At 31.0% G+C, this 20,528-nt stretch overlaps 1 protein-coding gene and 1 long non-coding RNA gene across 2 annotated transcripts; both read left to right on the top strand.

Annotated features, from left to right (window-relative positions):
• Positions 1 to 7,756: 7,756 nt before the first annotated feature.
• Positions 7,757 to 8,214, top strand: LOC133780371 (uncharacterized). Its single transcript, XR_009869266.1, has 2 exons — positions 7,757 to 7,815; positions 7,902 to 8,214. It is a non-coding gene; the product is annotated as an uncharacterized LOC133780371 (long non-coding RNA).
• A 5,707-nt stretch (positions 8,215 to 13,921) lies between these two features.
• LOC133834786 (protein DETOXIFICATION 49-like) lies at positions 13,922 to 15,955 on the top strand. Its single transcript, XM_062264538.1, has one exon. It carries the CDS (start codon positions 14,093 to 14,095, stop codon positions 15,827 to 15,829), a length of 1,737 nt encoding a protein of 578 aa, XP_062120522.1. The 5' UTR covers positions 13,922 to 14,092; the 3' UTR covers positions 15,830 to 15,955.
• Positions 15,956 to 20,528: the final 4,573 nt, after the last annotated feature.

The following is a 20,528-nucleotide window of genomic DNA, read 5'->3' as shown; positions in this document are numbered from 1 at the left end:
GACAGACGGGGACTAAAGGGTGACGAATGGGTAAGATTTTTTCTCACCTGTTTTTTTTTTTTTTTGTTAATATCTCGATTGAAAACAGAGATATTAAATATGATATTTGTGTATTTATTTTGTATTTTGAGATCTTTGTATTTATCTGGGTTGAAGATAGATTCAAATCATGGATGATCCTGCATATGTCACTCTAATTGATTGTTTAGTCTTTTGCAAGTCTTAAGCTAGACTGAAGTCTGATAGAAAGCTTCCTTTCAATTTTTATTTATTTATATAAATTACCAAGCACGACCAATGTCACACAATTGTAGTTTTGGCTTGTCTTTTATTGCTTTTTTTTTATTGTTCATTTGGTTATTATTTATTATTTTTGGAATTAGCAAGGGCGATGTTCTTGATGTCTTTTATTATTTTTTAATGGTTCTTTATTTATTATTTTTTAATGGTTGATTATTTATTATTTTTGGAGTGCGCAAGGGGGTGTTCTTGATGATTATGCAAACCTGTGTAAGAATTAGGAACACATTTAAGCTTTCCATTTATTCTTGGCCATTGAATTTATTACTTGAGATCCATCTTCTCATCACGGCCTTTTTACATGTATGAAGTTAAGAGTAAAGTAGAAATTTGGATAATTAAAGTACATTACAACTTAGTACCATATTTGTAAATGTTAGTTTTCTTTACAATTGCAGATTATAAACCAATCTTTAGAGCATGACATAGTATTTGCCTATACTGTGGTTGTTGGTGTTGGTGTCAGTGGATTTTGCAGTAAATTTCATAGACCTTCTCTTGTGCTTTTTAGTGGGTTTCATGCAATGCACCGGAGAAGAAAAACAGGTGTATCCTTTAGTTGGACTGTTAGGTTGTCAATAGATTGACTGTAGCCATATAGCCTTGTTGTGCGTTTTCACATTGTTTAATAATCTCCTTTATTTTGCTGAAATTTATTCCATATAAACTATTCTTTCAGTGGGAAAAATGTGCCTTGCCTTAACATATCCCTGCATGTACTGGTTAATAGAAACAATTATGGTATTGGATTTATAATTATGTTTTTCTATATTTCTTTTATTATTGTTTATTTATTTTATCACATGTTCTCCATCTGCAAACCTTTTTGTCTAATTACTTTCTATTTATGCTGCAGGGTGCTCCTTTTATATAGTTCTTTATTCTAGCAATTAGATAGCCTTCATTATAGTTGTGTTTTAGATTTTTCTTTTTCTCTTATTGGTTGGATGTAGTGTATGTTGGGCATTTTTTTTTTAACCTTGTGGTTTTATTTGCTATTCTTTTCTTTTTTATTTCCATCTTTCTTGCTTTGCTCATTTGTTAAATCAGAGATGCTAGGCATAATTGTAACTTTGTTTACCTGATGAGAAAGAAAAACAAAATAAAAATCAATTCCATAGTTTTCTAACTAAATAAACAAAGTCATTTGGCTATGTTCCTTTGTTGTTGGGAGTTGTTCTTTTAGTTTTGCTCAAGTTTCTATTGTAAGTTTATTAGGTATAGAGTTTCTTTTCTTGTTGGAAGACTAGGTAAGGGTAGACTAGAATTTTTTTCCCATACAGCTGCTTGAAGAAGACTTGAGATTCAGTCAGGTCAATCACTTAGGGGATTTTCTAGTCCAACTTCTTTGTTTGAATTCCATGGAAGAAAAGCTGCATGTAGAAATGCACCTTTTCATTTCTTGATAAGAAAAATCATGACCCACCTTTGATATTTGGTGTCTTGCTTGGTCTCGCTGCTACTTTTTAACCGGATATGACCAAATAGTATTCAATACATTTCATTTCATTTTTTTATTATGCTAATAAGAAACTTGATCGGATTGTAATCTATATAAGTATATAGTAAGAAACATGCATATGAGAGTTATAAAGTATAGCAATATTTGCTCCACCTTGGCGTAGAATTGGTTGAACTTATAAATACTTTACATTTGTTGAACTATTTATATATTTGAGGTAATTTTATATGTCAAATGTTAACAGCCAGAGCACCTATTGTGTAATGTTTATGCTGACAGTCTTGCTTCTGAGTTTAGTACGAGATTTTCTTAGTGTTTTGCTGCTTAGCAATTTGTATCATAGGGTGATTTGTTTTTAAGTCCCACATTTTCCTTTTATTAATTTCCATTAATATTACAAGTTGTGGTGTTTTGCTTAATTTTTTTTATTAGTATTTCATGTCTATTTTTCTTAATTCCAATCATTATTTTGTCTTCATTAATATAAGGTTATAAATTATGTTGGACTTGAAATTGACTTCTGTATAAACTTAATATGAATTATGCCATGAATATACATTGATCTTAAAACAATTTTTTGTCATGTTTTGACCTGAGAAAACTAATAATCGATTTTAAAATATATGTTTGACAGTTCATAGATTTATTTTTTATGTATATACATTGTCGTACACTGTTTGTATCATGTGTTATAAAGTATGCACATACGGATTTATTTATAGAAGGAAATAAACAAGAAAATATAATAATCATGACAACTGTATGTATGATCTACTAAAATTAGTAGATTGCCCAAATCGTTAAAGAAGTTCCAATTAAAGATGTCTTCATTGATATAACTTCTCAATTGAAGTGATTGTAATTTGTAGCACTAACTAAAAAGAGTTAGCAAAAGAACTTTTTTACTTATTGTATCATTTAATTTTAATTTTGTATTAATCTTTTAGGTATTGATTATATTCTTTAGGTTGTGGATTGAATTGGCAAGGAGCATTGCAAAGTTAATTAACTTGATTATTAATTGCAAGAGGTACAGAAGTATGTTCTCTTAACTCTTTTATTAATATCATACAAATGATAGAGGAGTTTGAATATCTTAAATATTCATTCGTAGAGAAGTAGGTTCTGAGATTAAAATTGTGTGCTGTGGTGATAACCAAATGTTGAAAACTTGTGTGTCTTAGAGAAGTAGGTTCTGGAAAATTTGTTTATGTGTTGCGGTGATATAAGGAAGAAAACTTATTTTGTGTTGTTTGAATTTTTTTTACTTGGTATTCATAGATGGTTAGGTAATCTTTATATTGGAAATGATGTCAGATTTTATCTAGAATCACTACAAGAAAAAATAGTTTTTATAACATTTGAAAACTGCTAACAGGAAGTATTTATAACGCTTTTCAAATCTAATATAATATTCAAATCAAATCATAACTATCAACACTAAATAAAATTATTAGGCGAAGTTTTACAATTAACATAAGTCACAACAAACTACTAATCCTCCACATATTTTACTTAAAAAGTGAACAACAAAACATAATCAAAACACATAAAAGTTTGAAGATAGCTCCCATCTATTCCACGATTCATTATGCTCTTCTTTCTATTATGGCCTTGGCTTGCCCAACTACATAATCTGCAATCCCAGTTTGTAAAGATGAATTAAATAAAAAAAAAAAAAGAGTACAAGTAATATCAATTAATGGTGAGAAAACTTTGTGAACTAAACAAAGAAAATCCTGATAATATACAGGAGACATGCTAAGTTGTTGTAAGATACATTTCTGCACAGATTTGGTCAATTCAAATATGTATAAAAGAGTTCATGTGAGTTTTTCTATTATGAAGACTACAACTTAAATAACAAGCTTGAAAAATCTTAAACATTGATAAAAATCTTAGAGCATAGATATATTGTAAACAACTTACCATAATTGTAGTCTCAGATAAAACTTTTGAGGTCAATAAAGTTTGACTTTCATATGGGCACATCAAGCCAAGACTATTTACTGCTCTTAAGAGATTTTATAGAAACTGCTAAGGATTTGCTGAAACGGTTTAATTAAAACTGCTGAGGATTTGCCATAGCATGCACATTCGGAGAATAATTAAAGCAGTAAAAATAATCTTCACATTTTGCATTCCCTAATAAACAAGAGGATATATAATACTACCCAAGCCAAAATAGACTCTCAAAACTGCATGGAAGAATTCAAGTAACATAGGGATCTGTCTATATGATTCTAAAATTTCGAAAGAAACTTTTTATATAAATACACACATGAAAACTAAGAATGCAAAACACGGTGTAATTTCACCTATCATAACACAAAACAAATACTCAACAACTGAGAAAGAACTTGATCCTGAGCTTACCTTCTCTAGGAAAAGCTTTACTATTTAGTTAGATTTAACAACCATGAAAATCCCATAACAACTCCTCCTGAACAAGGATGGGATGGTCGGTGGACTGTGAATGGTGATAATAATGTCTCTTGAATAGCTTTGTCAAATAAAAAAAGAAACACATTTTCAAGAAGAATTGGAAAAAAATAAATCATATAAATTACCAAAGTTTCATGAAAACAGGGCAGCAACTGCTCACATCATTTGAATACAATTAAGCCAATTGTAAATTTGGAATCTGAAATTTGTTTGTGGTGGCAAGAGTTCAAATTTAGAGCATAAAGATATTCTAAAACCTTAACGTAATTGTAGTCTCAACACAACTCTTGAGGCCAATAGAGTTTAACTTTCATATGTGCATATCAAGTCAAGACTATCTAATGTTGCTAAGATTATGCAGAAACTACTAAGGATTTCTACTGCCTTAATTTGATCAGACCTGAAATAGTTTTAATTGACTGATATAGCATAATGCATTGTTCTAGAATAAGAATATTATATACTCCATAACACCAAGAAAAAAATATCTTACTTATCCAATGCCTCCCTCAAGGTACTTTTGCTTTCAAATTTCAAAGTAGATCTTCATAAAATATGTTGACATCCATTCTTGTGAACATTATGTGCCGAATAAAATTTATACATAAATTACAAATAGCATAATTGTATCAATCTGCAACCAGGAATGCAAAATAGAAGCCAACACCATTATTATGAACATGAAAAAAATAGTCAAATAGCAAGGAATACATTCAATGATCTTTCAAACTCAACCTATCACAAGCTTTGTAAAGGTAATTTTGTTGTACCAATTGAGTCACATTCAACCACAACAAAATAATACTTGAACAACAGTATATCAAAAACAAAACGCTTAGTGACATAATGCCAAACAATAAGAAATTCATAAAGCCAAATAACCATGTATCTTTTGTTATTTTGTTCTTCTGTACTTGTTATTGTCTTTTGGGATTATGTTTTTCTTTGCTTTATGAGGATTTTTGTTATTGTGTTTCTGATTTGTTTTTATGAGCCATGACAAACCATGAATACACATTGCTTTCTTTGTTATTGAAAGTAAGATAAGTCTCCTTCTTTTTTGATACATAACTAAAGTTGATTATCTGAAGAGCTTTCGAAGAATAATCTGAATTTTTGTCCCTCCCAAAAGCCAATCTCTTGATATACATTTTCACCCAACCAGATATTGAACTGGGTTTTGCTTTCTCTGTCAAAGCCTAAAAAAAAGGAACCTTTATCTAGATCATCAAGACTAAGCCATGACAAAAGAAAATGCACCCTCGGCTGACTTGCTCTTTTTGCAACCCAAACTGCCTTCTTGTTCTTATCATTCTTAAACCAGATTCCAATGTACTCATTGCTTGAATCACCAGAACTGAAGAATCCCAGCTCAAACACCCCATTAGAAGAAACCAAGGTTTCATAATTATTAAAAGTCTCTCCAGGTTTAAGAGTATCTGATGCATGAGATAAGTAAGAAAGGGAGGAAAATATGAGGAGAAAAGAAAAGGCTTTGGAGTTGTAAGCTGTCACATTGAATGTTGTACTAGGTTGGTTGGTTTCAATTCTATGGTTGGAGTATTAAACAATTATGAGGTATAACACTTGGTCAGAAATAAGAATCATTATAATAAAATGTGACACCAGTATTTTGATCTTACTATGTTTCTGATTTTTTCTTTTTCCTTAAAAATGACTGGTAGAGAACAATGGGTTGACCAAGTTAGAATGGTGGTCAATATTGCAGCCTCCTTAAGACTTCATTTCTGGTTTTATGTGGCATATGTTATTAAAAAAAATGGTAGAAAGAGTACTATTTAGAATGATTTAAGCATAACAGTCCAAGTAGGATTTTCTTGTGTTTGCATATATTTTTAATTATTTTAAATTATAAAATTTGGTTTATAGAAATACAGATGGAAATGGAAATAGAATATATATTTCGTTGAGGGTTGAAAAACTAAAAAAAAAAAAAGAGAATATTTAAATGGTAACACTTCTATGGTAAGATTTTTTTTTGCCCCTTAATAAAATTGACTCTGTGTCAATTTATAGGCTAGTGATGCCTATAACCTCTGTGTCATTTCTTCTCTGTAGTGAGACATGTCTTCTTATTGTTTATTCTATTTATGCACTCAAAATTTTCTATTCGTTCAATTTTCTATGTAGAAATATTGACTTCCATAATTGTTTAGTTGACTGTGCTTTTTGTTATGCACTCCAAAAATTCAGTGTTTCTGCAGCAGGGCTTTCTTGCTTGGCTGCTTTCCTTTTTGAGGTATGTACCCTTCACTTATCATTAAATTGTACTTTATACCGAGGTCACTTTTTTTTGTTGTTGCTTAATGTATTGAGGTCACTTAAATGGGTAAATTATGCTAACTATTCTCTTATGTAAACTAGTAGAATATTTAATTCTGATTGCTCATTTTCATTTCATAAGTAAAATTTACCTTTCAAAATTCCTAAACAGCAGAGAAATTCTGCTCATTTATTTTTGCATTGTATGGTGGATTCGATATTTTTTTTAAGTGGGAAAGTAGGATTATGTGGAATGCAGGGTTCAGTTATAATTGAGGTGATTTGGCTAGAAAGAAACAAGAGAATTTTCATAGATCCTTGTGAAGAAGAGTCTTACTTAGGGATAGAGTCAGATACTCTAGTTGGGTGCACCTAGTCCAAGCTACATGGATGATGCTTCAGATCTCTGTTTGTATTGTCTTTAGGGATAGTGGGGAGATTTTGTTATTGTTGTGATTCATTTACACTGCCTGTGGACACATCTTGTTTACTAGTTTTGTTGCTTTATATTTTAATTTTTATGGATAAACTGGTTACTTAAAAGAGAAAGGTTTGTTAAGATGTGTTCAGTATTCATTAACTAATATAACTCATAGACATGAATGTTGAAATTATAAAATTAAATTTTATATTGCGCCTTTTTTTCCTGTTCCTATCATCGATGTTTTTATTTACTCTCTCATGAACTGGTGTCGAAAGTGGAGAGGAATATTGAGTGTATGTGTAGTTTTTGACATTGTACAAGGATTTTCAATGTGATTTTCCAATATGTAGTTGAACGTGTGTGTTGGAATATTCACAGGTAAATATATAATTTGATATCATATCAATTCATTTCCTTTAAAATAAAACGTGCTATAAGCCAAGTTCTTGAGGTTTTTATATATATTTATTTTTAATTGCATTTTTAAAGTATGCTATTAACTTCTGGTTTCGTTGCAGTTGTACTTGTGGCATTTTCTGGTGTATCCTATTTGGAGGTTATAAAGTCTAGATATGATGAAGTTCCAACAAAGGTTGATTTCCTTGCTGCTTTGCTTCCTTTGATCTGCATTCCAGCTCTACTGTCACTTTCTTGTGGATTTTACAAATGGTTAGCAAACTTGTTTTGCTTTTTGTATTTGTAGTTTTCAGTTAAATTTTGCTGCTTTTAGACATTTGACATTATCAAAATAATTATTTTTCCATGGAAATTGTTTTAACCTGCTTTTAAGAAAGATGATAATTGGAGACTCTCTTGAGTGGTATATATATTTGTTACTCTTGGTCTTCTTCTTCTGCTTGGTGCAACATTGGTTGTTACAGTAGTAGTTAAACCTTGGACGGTGAGAAATAATTTACAGACCCTCCTTATTTTCCTTGGTTTCTTGTGTTTATCTTTTTAAAGACGTCTTTTTTTATTTTGCAACAGATTGGTGTGGCATTTCTTTTGGTTCTTCTGATGATTGTACTAGCAATTAGTGCTATCCACCATTGGGCATCAAACAATTTATTTACCAGATTCAACAAGTCAAGTGCAAAAGAAAATCTGATTTGGAAGGCTTTGGTGTGCTGACATTTGGAAGATCATGAATTCTTATCTTTACTTTTGAATATGTAACTGTTTAAGACTATTTTGTTGACTATTGTGAGAATGTTTTGTTTATGTTAATTAGGCAGTGTTGAATATCTTAAGACTTTTGGATTATTTTTTAGATAATCTTGAATGTATTTTGACACAATTATTTGGTTACATGTGTTATGAACCATATAATTTGTACTCAAAAATATATTTGTACAATGTTAAGGGTGTCTTAAGTATATTAAATGAAGCGGGATTGAATTAAAGAAATAAAAAATAATTATAATGTATAGGTTTATATAATAATAATTCAAGCTTATCCAAATATTAGAATAATACAAAAAATGTGTTTGTGTAATTTACAATAACACTAGTTTATAAGCATTTATCCAAACTATTTTCTATAATGCAGAAAGTGTGTTATTATAAAGTGTATCATAACACTACTTTAAAAGTACAAAAAAATGTTATATAATCTACTTATAAATAGCATAATGAAATACTTATCTAACTATTAAAATAACACAATAAAAATGTTATTGTAGGCTATACCATAACACATGTCTATAACTATGGAAAAGTGTTATGCAAAGTGCTCCGACCTACTATAACATCGCTTTCCTTAACACATCAAAAAGTGTTATGGTATATATTTGATAATACTTTTCGGTCTTATTGAAAGTATTTTTTCTTGTAGTGACACCATAAGGTACCAAATAACAACACTCTTAGATAATTAACGATTTGACTCTTGATTTATAGTCATTCATTTTTTTCCAAAGAAAAAAAAAAGTGAAAGTATTATATTGTAGAATTGATAAAAAATAAGGAAATAATAGAAAACTGATTAACTATACTTCGTGACGTATTAATTAGTGTATTTCTCTGATAATTAAAAATTGACTCGCATATATATATAGTCACATGCAACTGAAAATTAGTACATAAGAATGTGCTAATACATCCATCAACTTCTCAAAACTATGGATGAAAAATTATATATTTATGTTGACAAGCTAGCTAATGTCCAGCTGGATTACTAAACCATGTTTATCCCTATATATTTATATGTCTAATCATTATTACGTACGCATCTTAGTTATAAACTAATAAAAAAACAGAGTATTATTAATTGATTTATTACTCTAATTAATTATTCGAAATATATATATGTATTATTAATATATACTCTTTGTCAACTAACTGTAATTGATAAAAAAAACTAAATTATGTAGATATACATTAATATATATGTATATGTATAATGGAAGATTATTTGGAAAAGTTGCGTGAGTGCGATAAAGGTGTGATTCAATGCTGCAAGGACTTGGATCATGATTTAGTGGATTTATTCTCAGCCTTTAACGTCATATGAGTCTTGTTATTGGTGGATGTTCATGTCATTCTCTAAATGTTGGACTATTCTAATTTTGAATTCTAAAGCTAAGATGAATGTGCATTCGTACTCACCAACTCTATGTATACAGCCACATATTAATTCAGCAATATATATATATATATATATATATAGAGCAAATGCATGTGATCCTCTGATCAATATTGGTTTTCTTAATGCTCATTGTCACAGTGATGTCCCACACATATAATAAAGGGGGGACAAAGCAAAAGGACTATACTATCTTTTGGTTGTTTTAAATTTTAATTTTTATAAAGATTACATCAACCCCTAGAAAACTCAAAGCAGTTTAAATTAAACGTACCTCTTTATTACTGGTCCAATTGACGAAAATTCCTATGACATGACCATGGAATTTGAATTTTATTTAACAAAACTTGCGCATGCAAATGGTTTTGAACAATATATTGTTGATGTAATATCTTTTCCTTATATAAAATATGTAATAATCCACATTTTAATAATATATGGCTGATTTTGAGTACATTGCACATAAAAGATCATTAGTTCATCTTGAAAAGGCAAAGAAAATAATTAATTAAGCTATAGGTGGTCCAAAAGATGTAATAACTTAATCAGTTCTTGATATATATATAAATGAATGTATGTGTATATGATTATATATATATGTGTGTGTGTGTGATATGATATGATATGATATACTTGTGTTAACATCAATCAATTGAGAACAGAGAGACCAGTGGAGTAATTGAATTGGGTGTATGATGGAGCTCCACTCATCTCCGCACAAAACTCAAGCCAACATCTTATCCAGCCTTCCTCTATAGCTATAGCAGCTAAGATGGTCAAAAGAATTTGGGAAAGACTACTTGAGCAATCAATGAGACTCAAATTTTGTGACAGTTCACTTACTTTTATACAAAGCAATAGCGTAGTTTTTTGTTGACCCAAGAAGGCAAAAAGAAACATGTACACTAGTTGTTTATTGATATCTGTCAATGGCTAAAATTAACTTGAAGAAAGAGATATCCAATAGTAGTATAATAAAATCTTGGGACCACACATAACGTTTTATATATATTTCAAGATAATGGATCACCAAAGCATTATATATATATATATATATACATGATCATCATCACAGTATTACTGATCTTTTCACGCTTGAATATCTCACATCACGGAACTTCACTACGACTAGTAACACTAAATGTATAGTGAGTGTCACCATCTACCTTTACAACTCTCTCTCAATATGTAATATAAATATTTATATAAGAGCAAAGGCACATTGTTATTACAATGTGCAATTATATGCAATATATATAATTTGTGAAAATGGTCAAAAATGATACATGACTAAAATTTCGACTAGCTGTTTAAAGTGTCGGAAATCATTTTGCACAAAAATATCTAAATTAGACTAAAGTGTAATGCATATATTTATATATATCCTTTTCCAAGTTGCCCCAACTTATTGGTGTAAGGTCATGAATATTAATGTTGAGAAAAGATGGGGTAGTGTGGAATCTAGTAATACTACTTAAGTACCATTAAAGTGCATCTTCGTCAGCTAATTAATATAATAGAATGTTAACTATAATCGGGATTCCAATTAATGTGAATTTATAATATTGGCCATAATATATAGTTAACACTTTCCCTCATCTTCATTCGTCTATAATTCTAAGTTAACCTAAGCAAGCTCATTCGAATATATGCACTGATGCATACACAATGACCTAAAAGTGGGTCTGCATGCATGCATGTGTCTGTGACTGTATGTGTATATAATTTATTCTGTATTTTCAAAACTATAATTAATAAAGGAAAAACACTGCTACTGTAAAAAGAATATGTATACCAATTATATATAAGGTACAAGTCTCATCACAATTATAAGATTTTATTTCTCTCTAATAATTATAAAAAAGTTCAAACTTGTGTATATATATATATTATTGTTTTAAAAGAAAATTCCTTTGCTTTAGGAATAGGAGACTATATAGTAAAATAATAGTTCTAGTATCTTTCTTATTTTGTTATTTATGTTTTTTCAGTCAAGTTAGTGGCCTTGTTTTTTTAAAAAAAAAAAAAAAACCATTAATTCTCTCTTAAAAGATAAAGTCAGCTCTACATCACCCACCTACTGTTCTCACTTTTATTCTTTCTCTTTTTTTATGTGTGTTATTTTATTTAATAAGAGGAGAAAAATAAAAAGTTGGAATTAAGAATAAAGGTAATAGAATTTGATCTCTTTAATAAGATCAACCATGTAGAATTAAAAAGGAAATGGTTAACACGTAGTACGTACGTGCAAAGTTATGTATTAACACGTGGGCAACACCACTGAATACTCAAGTTTTTGACGTTTCTATATGCAATGTGATCATTTTGAATTTTTTCTCTTTTTATCGGTTAAAAATGAATATTAATGAGTAAAGTAATAGTAGTTGTAGTAGTTGATGTTATCCATTTAACTTTGTGAATTGGTGTCTATCTTTTCTTTTTCATTAAGGTCGATCACTATCATTTAATTACAAATATATATTCGTAATGAATATAATTAATTATTTTATATATATATATGTATTTTTTTTTCTCAACTAGCTATACTTTTCAAAATATATAGTCAAATATTATACAAAATGATGTGGCAGTTTAGCAAAAACAATTCATTTATTAAAATTGAGACCCACTATTTTAAAAAGTAGTGACACACCACTGTATGTAATGTTTGAGCATATATTTTAGGTGCACATATCATTACTCTTTAATTTTCATTAATTATTCAGGTAGAAAATTAAACTCACTGCTTCTCCTGTTTATTTTTAGTCTTGATTGCATAATATATACGTAGTTTTAAAATCAGAATTATCATGTGACACTCACTAATCCATGACAACATAAAATAAATTATCATGGACCACTAATATAATTTTTTTTATCAACATAATTAATGAATTAAATAAACATGCATATTGCGTGCCCATTAAACCATACAAAATTTCCTTAGGAAAATACAAAGAGTGGTATCAACTTACGAAAAGATTATACCCCATCATAGTTGAACTTGCACTATTAATAAAAATACCAAGTCAATATATTAACATTATCCAATTCCAATCGCTAATCTTAATATCATCTTTGCTTCATATAATCAAACATAAAAATATGATAAAATAAATGTTTTTTTAAAAGGCTAGATAGAATAAAAGAAAAGAAGATAATCTTTGGGATACTAAACGCACGTACATGATTTGTTCTGGGAAAGCAAACAGTGCTGAATTTAAGTGATGATATGCATAAGGGTGTCATTTTCAGAGAGAAGTGGGACCCAATAAGTTTGGTGTCCATTTGGGCCTCCATTATTCAAAAAATATGTAAAAGGTGATTTTCATGAGTTTGTAATTAAAATAAAATTAATATTTATTTTCCATTTTGGAATGAGTCTTTGGTTTAATTAGGTAATAATTGGATGAGACCGAAAGTACTCTTTTTACCTAAACACTTTTTTTGCATTGATCATTTGGTATGGATACATTCCATGTGTCCAAAATATTGGTCAACTTTGATTTGACATGTTGTGTATGAATACATAAGTATATGAAAATAATTGGGTAATTGACTTGCTCAAATTTGGGGAACAAGCCAAACTTTGTTACAGTTCAATGGAGCACATTAATTGGAAACAGATATTTATTGGCTTGTGCAATTCGATAATTCTATATGCATATATATATATATATAATTGTGGATAAAGGACACTTTGAATGAGTAGCTTTTGCATAAAGACTTTGGAACACACATAATTGGAATATAGTTTGGTTTCAATCCCTTTCCGTAGTGAAATCATCAAGGATAGTGCTCCATTTGGGGTGTTATCATGGCTGATTGTTTAAAACTATCCAATATTGAAGAACTAATAATAAAGAAATAAAATAAATATTTTTTATGATTATTAGTTAGGAGAGTATTCAGTTTTACCGACTATAAAGGAATAGGAGGAAAAATAAAAATAATAGATCAGCACTTGTTTTAACAGTAGTGTTTCCTCTAACCTTTTTAGACTTGTGACTAATAACAAAGTCGGCAATGAAAGCAGGTTTCGCCGCTTGCTTAATAAAGTGTGACTCTTCAAAAGAATTACCAATTCACCAAACTTGTCAAGTTGGGCACTAGTTAGTGGAACAGTGAAGGAGAATAGAGGGTGGTCGTACCCTCTTGAGGAGACAAGACGGCGCACGGCAGGAACCTTAGCGTTGGGACACCGAGCCATATATTATGTTGCCAATTCCGTGTCAACATGAGTCTCTTGGACATTATGAAAAGGCAAAGGCCATCTTTTCCTATCTCTCTTATCCTTCTCTTAATATCTATCAGAATCTTTGACCAAATTCTGATTCTTTTCGATATTTCTAAGTGAATTTAAAAATCCATTTTCAAACCTTGGCCAAAGAGACTCTATAAAAGCCCCATAATTGCATTTCTAAACCCCCCTCAACTTCCAAGTTCCTCTCTCCTCAAAATCTCTCTCTCTCACACAACTGCCAAGGTTCCTCCCTCATCTCTCTCTCTCCCTCTTTACTTGGTGTTTTGTGTGCTTATTTTGAACACTACCAAATTCTTTTTTATTTTATTTTTCAAACAAATACAAAAAAGAATGTGTCAGCTATCAACTCCCCTCAGCAACAACAAATGCAATCCATCGCACGACCATTACCATAATCCAATCAACAATAACGGCCTTTCGGGAAACGACAACGGACTCAAAACTCCACTCATACAAAACGACATCAAAACGACGACCACCCATAACAAAGCTGAGAAAACTACAATAGAAACGAAGCAAACGACACAAATTATTACTTCAACTGCTAACCCACAAAAATCTCATTTTTTCCGTCTAGTTGACGAGGCTAGCTTAATCGCCGGAATTGCTTTCCCAATGATACTCACGGGGCTTCTACTATATTCTCGTTCAATGATCTCCATGCTCTTCCTCGGCCAACTTGGCAAGCTCGCTCTAGCCGGTGGCTCACTTGCCGTCGGTTTCGCCAACATCACCGGTTACTCGATCCTCTCTGGGCTGGCCATGGGAATGGAGCCCATTTGTGGCCAAGCTTTTGGGGCCAAGAAGAACACTCTGCTCGGACTTTGTTTACAGAGAACAATTCTTCTTTTACTGTTAACTTCAATACCCATTTCTCTTCTCTGGTTAAACATGAAAAAAATTCTTATTCTTTGTGGCCAAGATGAAGCTATTGCCATGGAAGCTCAGTCTTATCTTCTATACTCTCTTCCTGACCTTTTAGCTCAATCTCTATTACACCCACTCAGGATTTATCTCAGAACTCAATCCATTACTCTGCCTCTGACCTACTGTGCCACTCTGTCAATCTTTCTCCACATACCCATTAACTATTTCTTCGTTTCTCACCTTAATTGGGGAATTAAAGGAGTTGCTCTCAGTGGGGTTTTGACCAATTTTAATCTTGTGGCTTCCTTAATCCTCTACATCTTAGTCTCTGGGGCCCACAAGAAAACATGGGGGGGAATTTCCACTGATTGTTTTCAAGATTGGAAAACACTCTTGAATTTGGCCATTCCAAGTTGCATTTCAGTCTGCCTCGAATGGTGGTGGTATGAGATCATGATCTTGCTATGTGGGCTTTTGCTAAACCCAAGAGCAACCGTGGCTTCCATGGGCATTTTGATCCAAACCACGGCACTAATCTACATATTCCCATCTTCGCTAAGTTTCAGCATTTCAACAAGAGTTGGTAATGAACTCGGTGCTAACCAGCCCAAAAAAGCCAAGTTCTCCGCCATTGTAGGCCTCTCTTGTAGCTTCGCATTGGGCCTAGTAGCTCTGGTCTTTGCGGTTATGGTCCGGAAGGTTTGGGCTACTATGTTCACACAAGACAAAGATATTATTTCCTTAACATCGTTGGTTTTGCCAATTATCGGGCTTTGTGAGCTCGGAAATTGTCCTCAAACAACGGGTTGTGGGGTCCTCAGAGGAACAGCCAGGCCCAAAGTGGGAGCCAACATAAACTTGGGATGTTTTTACATGGTTGGAATGCCACTGGCTCTAGTCTTGTCTTTTTTCGCCGGGTTTGATTTCAAAGGGCTCTGGCTTGGTCTTCTGGCAGCTCAGGGCTGCTGTGCTCTGACCATGTTGGTGGTTTTGGGCCAAACGGATTGGAACTCTGAAGCTCAACGAGCCAAGCTTCTTACTGGAGCTCAAGTTATTGATGATGGTGGTGATCCTGATCATCATCACGATCACAATCACAATCGCAATCACAATCGCAATGACAGCGAACAAGTTGATGAAGAGAAGCCAAGTGAGAGAGTTGTAGTCAAGGAAGATGGTAAAAATAATTCACCTGTTTAATAATTTTATGTAACTTTTATTTATTTATTTATTTACTCACTTAAAGGATTCTTAATCTAATAACACCAAAAATATAAACTCATACCAAAGTTGTCAGTTATAAAATCATACGAAAGTTGTCAGTTATGTGTTTGTTGCATTTACCGTTTGAATTTATTCGATGATCGTACGACGTAACGAAAAGAAGGAGAAGTGCATTCACAAAAAACACTTACCAAAGTCCTCATCCCATTGAAAAAATATTGTTCACAATTAAGGTTGATTTTTTTTTTTCTTACTTTCGTCCAACAAAACACGAGAGATCAAAAACCCTGTCTTGGAGCATCAGGTACAAATCCTCAATGCATAAACTTCCACACCAAATAAAAAAAACTATAGGAAAAAATTAATTTTTTTTCTCAAGCTTTTAATATATATTATTCGTGAGTAATTTTTTTTCTCAAACTTTCAATATATAGTATTGCTTTAACCAATGTTTTTGTTAACTTTAGCGAATATTCTAAATATTTAACAGAATATATTTTTAAAAGATATTTATTAATCATATTAATATAAATTTAAATATGATAAATTATCATTTTTATATTAATATTTAATATAATACTACATATACAATAATTGTATTAATATAAATTCAAATTCAAATGTTATTATTATTATAATAATATTTAATACAATACTAAATATTTAATACTTATATAAATTTAAATATTATTATAATAATAATATATAATACATAATCTTAATTTTTATTAAAAAATTATTATTTATGTTTAAAACGATTATCAAATTATATATATATAATTATAAATAAATTTTTAATTTAATTTTTCATTCAATATATTTATATCATTTTTTTATATAATATTATTTATTTATTTAAAATTTATATGACAATAATACAAATTTGATAAATATAATTAATAATATTTATAAATAAAACTAAACAAAGGTTACCGTAATGTTGGTTCTAGTATATTTATATATATGTGTGTGTGATTGTATTCTGATTTATTAAGGAAAACAATTTGCAACAGAGAATATATAGTATTATACTTTGACTTTGTTCATGTAAATTATGCTTAGGGACATAGGATTAGTTTAAAGTTTGACTTTTGGGTTTTAATATATTAGTCATTTGACTTTTAGCATTCCCAAAGAAATGGCAATATTATTTCATCATAATTTGCACGCCATAAACAAAGAGACAAGAAAAAAATAATAAACAAAGTACAAATAATTTTTTTTTTAAAATGATGAAGTTGATATTTATCTAAAAGTCAATATATAATACAAATAAGAAAGTCAAAATGCAACCCGTGCGTGCATAATGCATTACCATTTTACAATCAATATATTTATCTTAAACAAATAATGTCAAGATATATATGTTTGTTGCCTGCTTAGTATCCGAGGACTCGAAGTTCCATGTCGAGAGTATCTCAAAACACGAAGTATTGTGACTTAAACAATAAATTAGGAAGACAAAGCAAAGTCCACTCATATTTTATGTTCATAAATTGATGGTCAAAACCATTTTATATTGGGATTAAAAGTACTGTCCTAACATGCAGAGCAATTAAGCAGGAGAAATAGAGTATATTAAAAAAGCATGAGGAGGCTCTTTCCATTAATAATAAAATTTATATAAAAAATTTGAGAAAAATATTGTAAATTAAATTTAGGTGGCAGCAGTACTAGGACATAACGGTAGCTGGAGGCCATGCATCACATCATGTGTAGTTGACCTTTTGTTTTATTTGAATTATATTTCATTTTATATTCAACGAATACTATTAACTTCATTTATATCTAAATTAATATATATATGGTAGATGTAATGCATATATATTTTATAATATTGCTATATATATACTTTTCGTTTGGAGTGTGTTTAACATGCAATGAGAGACTACACCATAGCTTATATCTCGAAACCTTTCGTTACATTATAAAATTAATTGCAAAAGAAATATCGTATTGATAATTTACTTGACATATAAGAATATTAAACGACAAATGACTAAATATAAGAAAGAAAAATTGTAGTGTATGTATACTAATACTAAGACTAAATTTAAATTGAATTTACAATTGTAGGATGACGAAGGTGATGATGTCATTTAATATCATGATTATATATAATTGAAGAATAATATATATATATACTAGTTGTAATGCACATACAATGCATGTGCTGCCCTATTTTTTAAAATATATTTTAAACTAAAAATAAAAAGTAATATATAATTTATTTTATGTATACTATATGGGGTAAATAGAAAAATTTTCACCTGAACTATGGTATTTGTAGAGTTTTGCCCCCTCATTTTTTTTTTTGTAGTGAAAATTTTCCTTCAACTATAGCAACTATTATAACGTGCTCCATATATTGCATTTTGTTTATTTTTTTCAAACAATTTATTCATTTTATTAATAAAAAAGCATGATGTTACGCTAATGTGGCAGGATTCGATAACCCTAACAAGCAAATATATATATAGATAGTGGTATAATGACAACTTTTGAGAATATGTATTTGCATACTTATAAACACTTTTTGTATATCACTACAAGAAAAAAGTATTTCAGCGGCGACTCCTGTCGTCGCTAAAAGCCTAACATGTCGTCGCGGATACTAATCAGAAAAGTTGCGACTCCTGTCGTCGCTAAAAGCCTAACATATCGCTGCAATTACGTCGCTGCAGAAAAGTTGTGCCTAAAAGCCCTATCAATGGCGACATTTCACCTCGCCGCTAATATACATTATCAGCGGCAACACAGTGTCGCCGGTAATGTCTAAATAGTCACTGCAGATTTGTGTCGATGTGGCTTGTACCACGAAATTATTTGCGGTGACAATGTGAATATTAGGGGCGAACTATGTTGCCAATGATGTATATTTTATTTTTAAAAAATAAAAAATATAATTTTTTTAATAATGAAATATAAATAATAGAAAATTAAAATATTATAAAATATCCATAGTTATAAAATATAGTCACTTCATCCATAATCATAAAATGTTACCACAATATTCATAATTATATAATAATAAAATGTATCCATTACAGCTAAAGCACAATAACATACTACTCATCCTCTCCTAAATCAGTAGCGTCGTCTATACCGTTACCCTGTGGTGGATGTGGCGGCTGGGGTGGCTGCGGGCATGGATACTGTGGAGGTACGGTTGACAATGCTGCTCCAAACAGGTAGTAAGGATATGGTGGAGGCTGCGTCGATAATGCACCAAACATGTAAGGATAATTTGGTTGAGGTTGTGATGGTACTGCTCCAAACATGTAAGACAATTCCATGGGTTGGGACGAGGGCGGTGGTGATGCTCCATACATGAATGGATGGACCGGGGGTTGATGAGAAGATGAAGCTGTAGACGTGTCCAGGGAGACCGAGGGTAGTAGTAGTAGTAGCAGCAGCAGCAGTAGCAGTAGTAGGCCGGGGTTTAGTTGGAAACTCGTAGAAATAGTTATGGATTTTATAAGTTTAACCTATGCTTTAGAAATATTAATTTTAACATAAGGTTTGATATATATAGCTGGTCCAAGAAATATTATTTATTATAACCTAAGGTTTAGATAGAATAATTACGAACGTGACACTTGTCACGTGTATGTTTATTAAGGAATTAAGGATTTTAGATGAATAAATTTATTAAAGGATAGATCTAGAAGGTTTATAACATTCCCTCATCTGTTAGGATCACGTTTTACTCAGTCAAGGTAGTTTTAACAAACTTCAAGTGTGCTAAATGTGTGCAAAAATGTGCTTGAAATATCAGCGTATGCCAATATATCTCAGCTATAGGGGCCAATGTATCTCCTATGATTGATACGGAAAACACGTCGACTTCGCACGAACGAAACCACGGACCCTCGGGGCATAAGTAGGGGCAATATATCGCCTACCCTAGGCGATATATCGGCTCTAGTAGTCATTTTTTAATTTTCGTAGAATTCTGAACTAGAAACAACCCTAAACAACTTTGACTCGTTCCTGAACATCTTTGACCGAGTTTTAGGCATCTGTTGAACAGATGATTCAAATTTATTCAATTTTTAATCATTTATTTATTCAATTTAAAAGGAGTTAGTTTCACTCCTTGAACTCTATAAATAGGACCCTTCACTAAGCCATTCTATTCACCATTCAAGCACAGTTCAGAGCCACCACGCTGCTAAGTTCGTTCTAGAGAGAAATACTAGGGTTTTGGGGTTAAAGCTTTCCTAAACACTTGGGAAGTAAGATTTTGTGTGATTTCAGTGTTCGAGGTATAGATCGAGATTTTAAGCTATCCAAGGTATTCTTTATCTCCAGGTTTAGTTCATTATAGTTTCTATTATTCCTTCATTTTTTCTTCAAATCCTAACTTGTCATAGTGACTTTTGGTTAGGTGTTCAATTTCTTTGAAACATACTATAACGCCCCAACTCCAGGGACCGTTACGGTGTGCCTTGTAAACAGTGCTAAACTCGCTAATCGAGTCATTTGGCCAAAATCGTGTAACTAAGTCTGATTAGCAGTTTAGGGATTAAATTTTTTGGATAAGATGTAACGGTTCACTAGAACATTTAATATATACATTGGGATCCCAAAAATATAATTTCAGAGTCTATTACAGAAAAATATTTACAATAGGCCGTTCTATGCGGCAAAACAGGGTTTAACCCTAGTTCCT

Source organism: Humulus lupulus, chromosome 5, assembly GCF_963169125.1.
Source record: "Humulus lupulus chromosome 5, drHumLupu1.1, whole genome shotgun sequence".
Classification (NCBI taxonomy): Eukaryota; Viridiplantae; Streptophyta; class Magnoliopsida; order Rosales; family Cannabaceae; genus Humulus; species Humulus lupulus.
This window is presented reverse-complemented; position numbering and strand designations above follow the sequence as displayed.

Coding starts and splice junctions, on each gene's coding strand:
- LOC133834786 (XM_062264538.1), top strand. CDS start 14,093: ATGTGTCAGCTATCAACTCCCCTCAGCAACAACAAATGCAATCCATCG.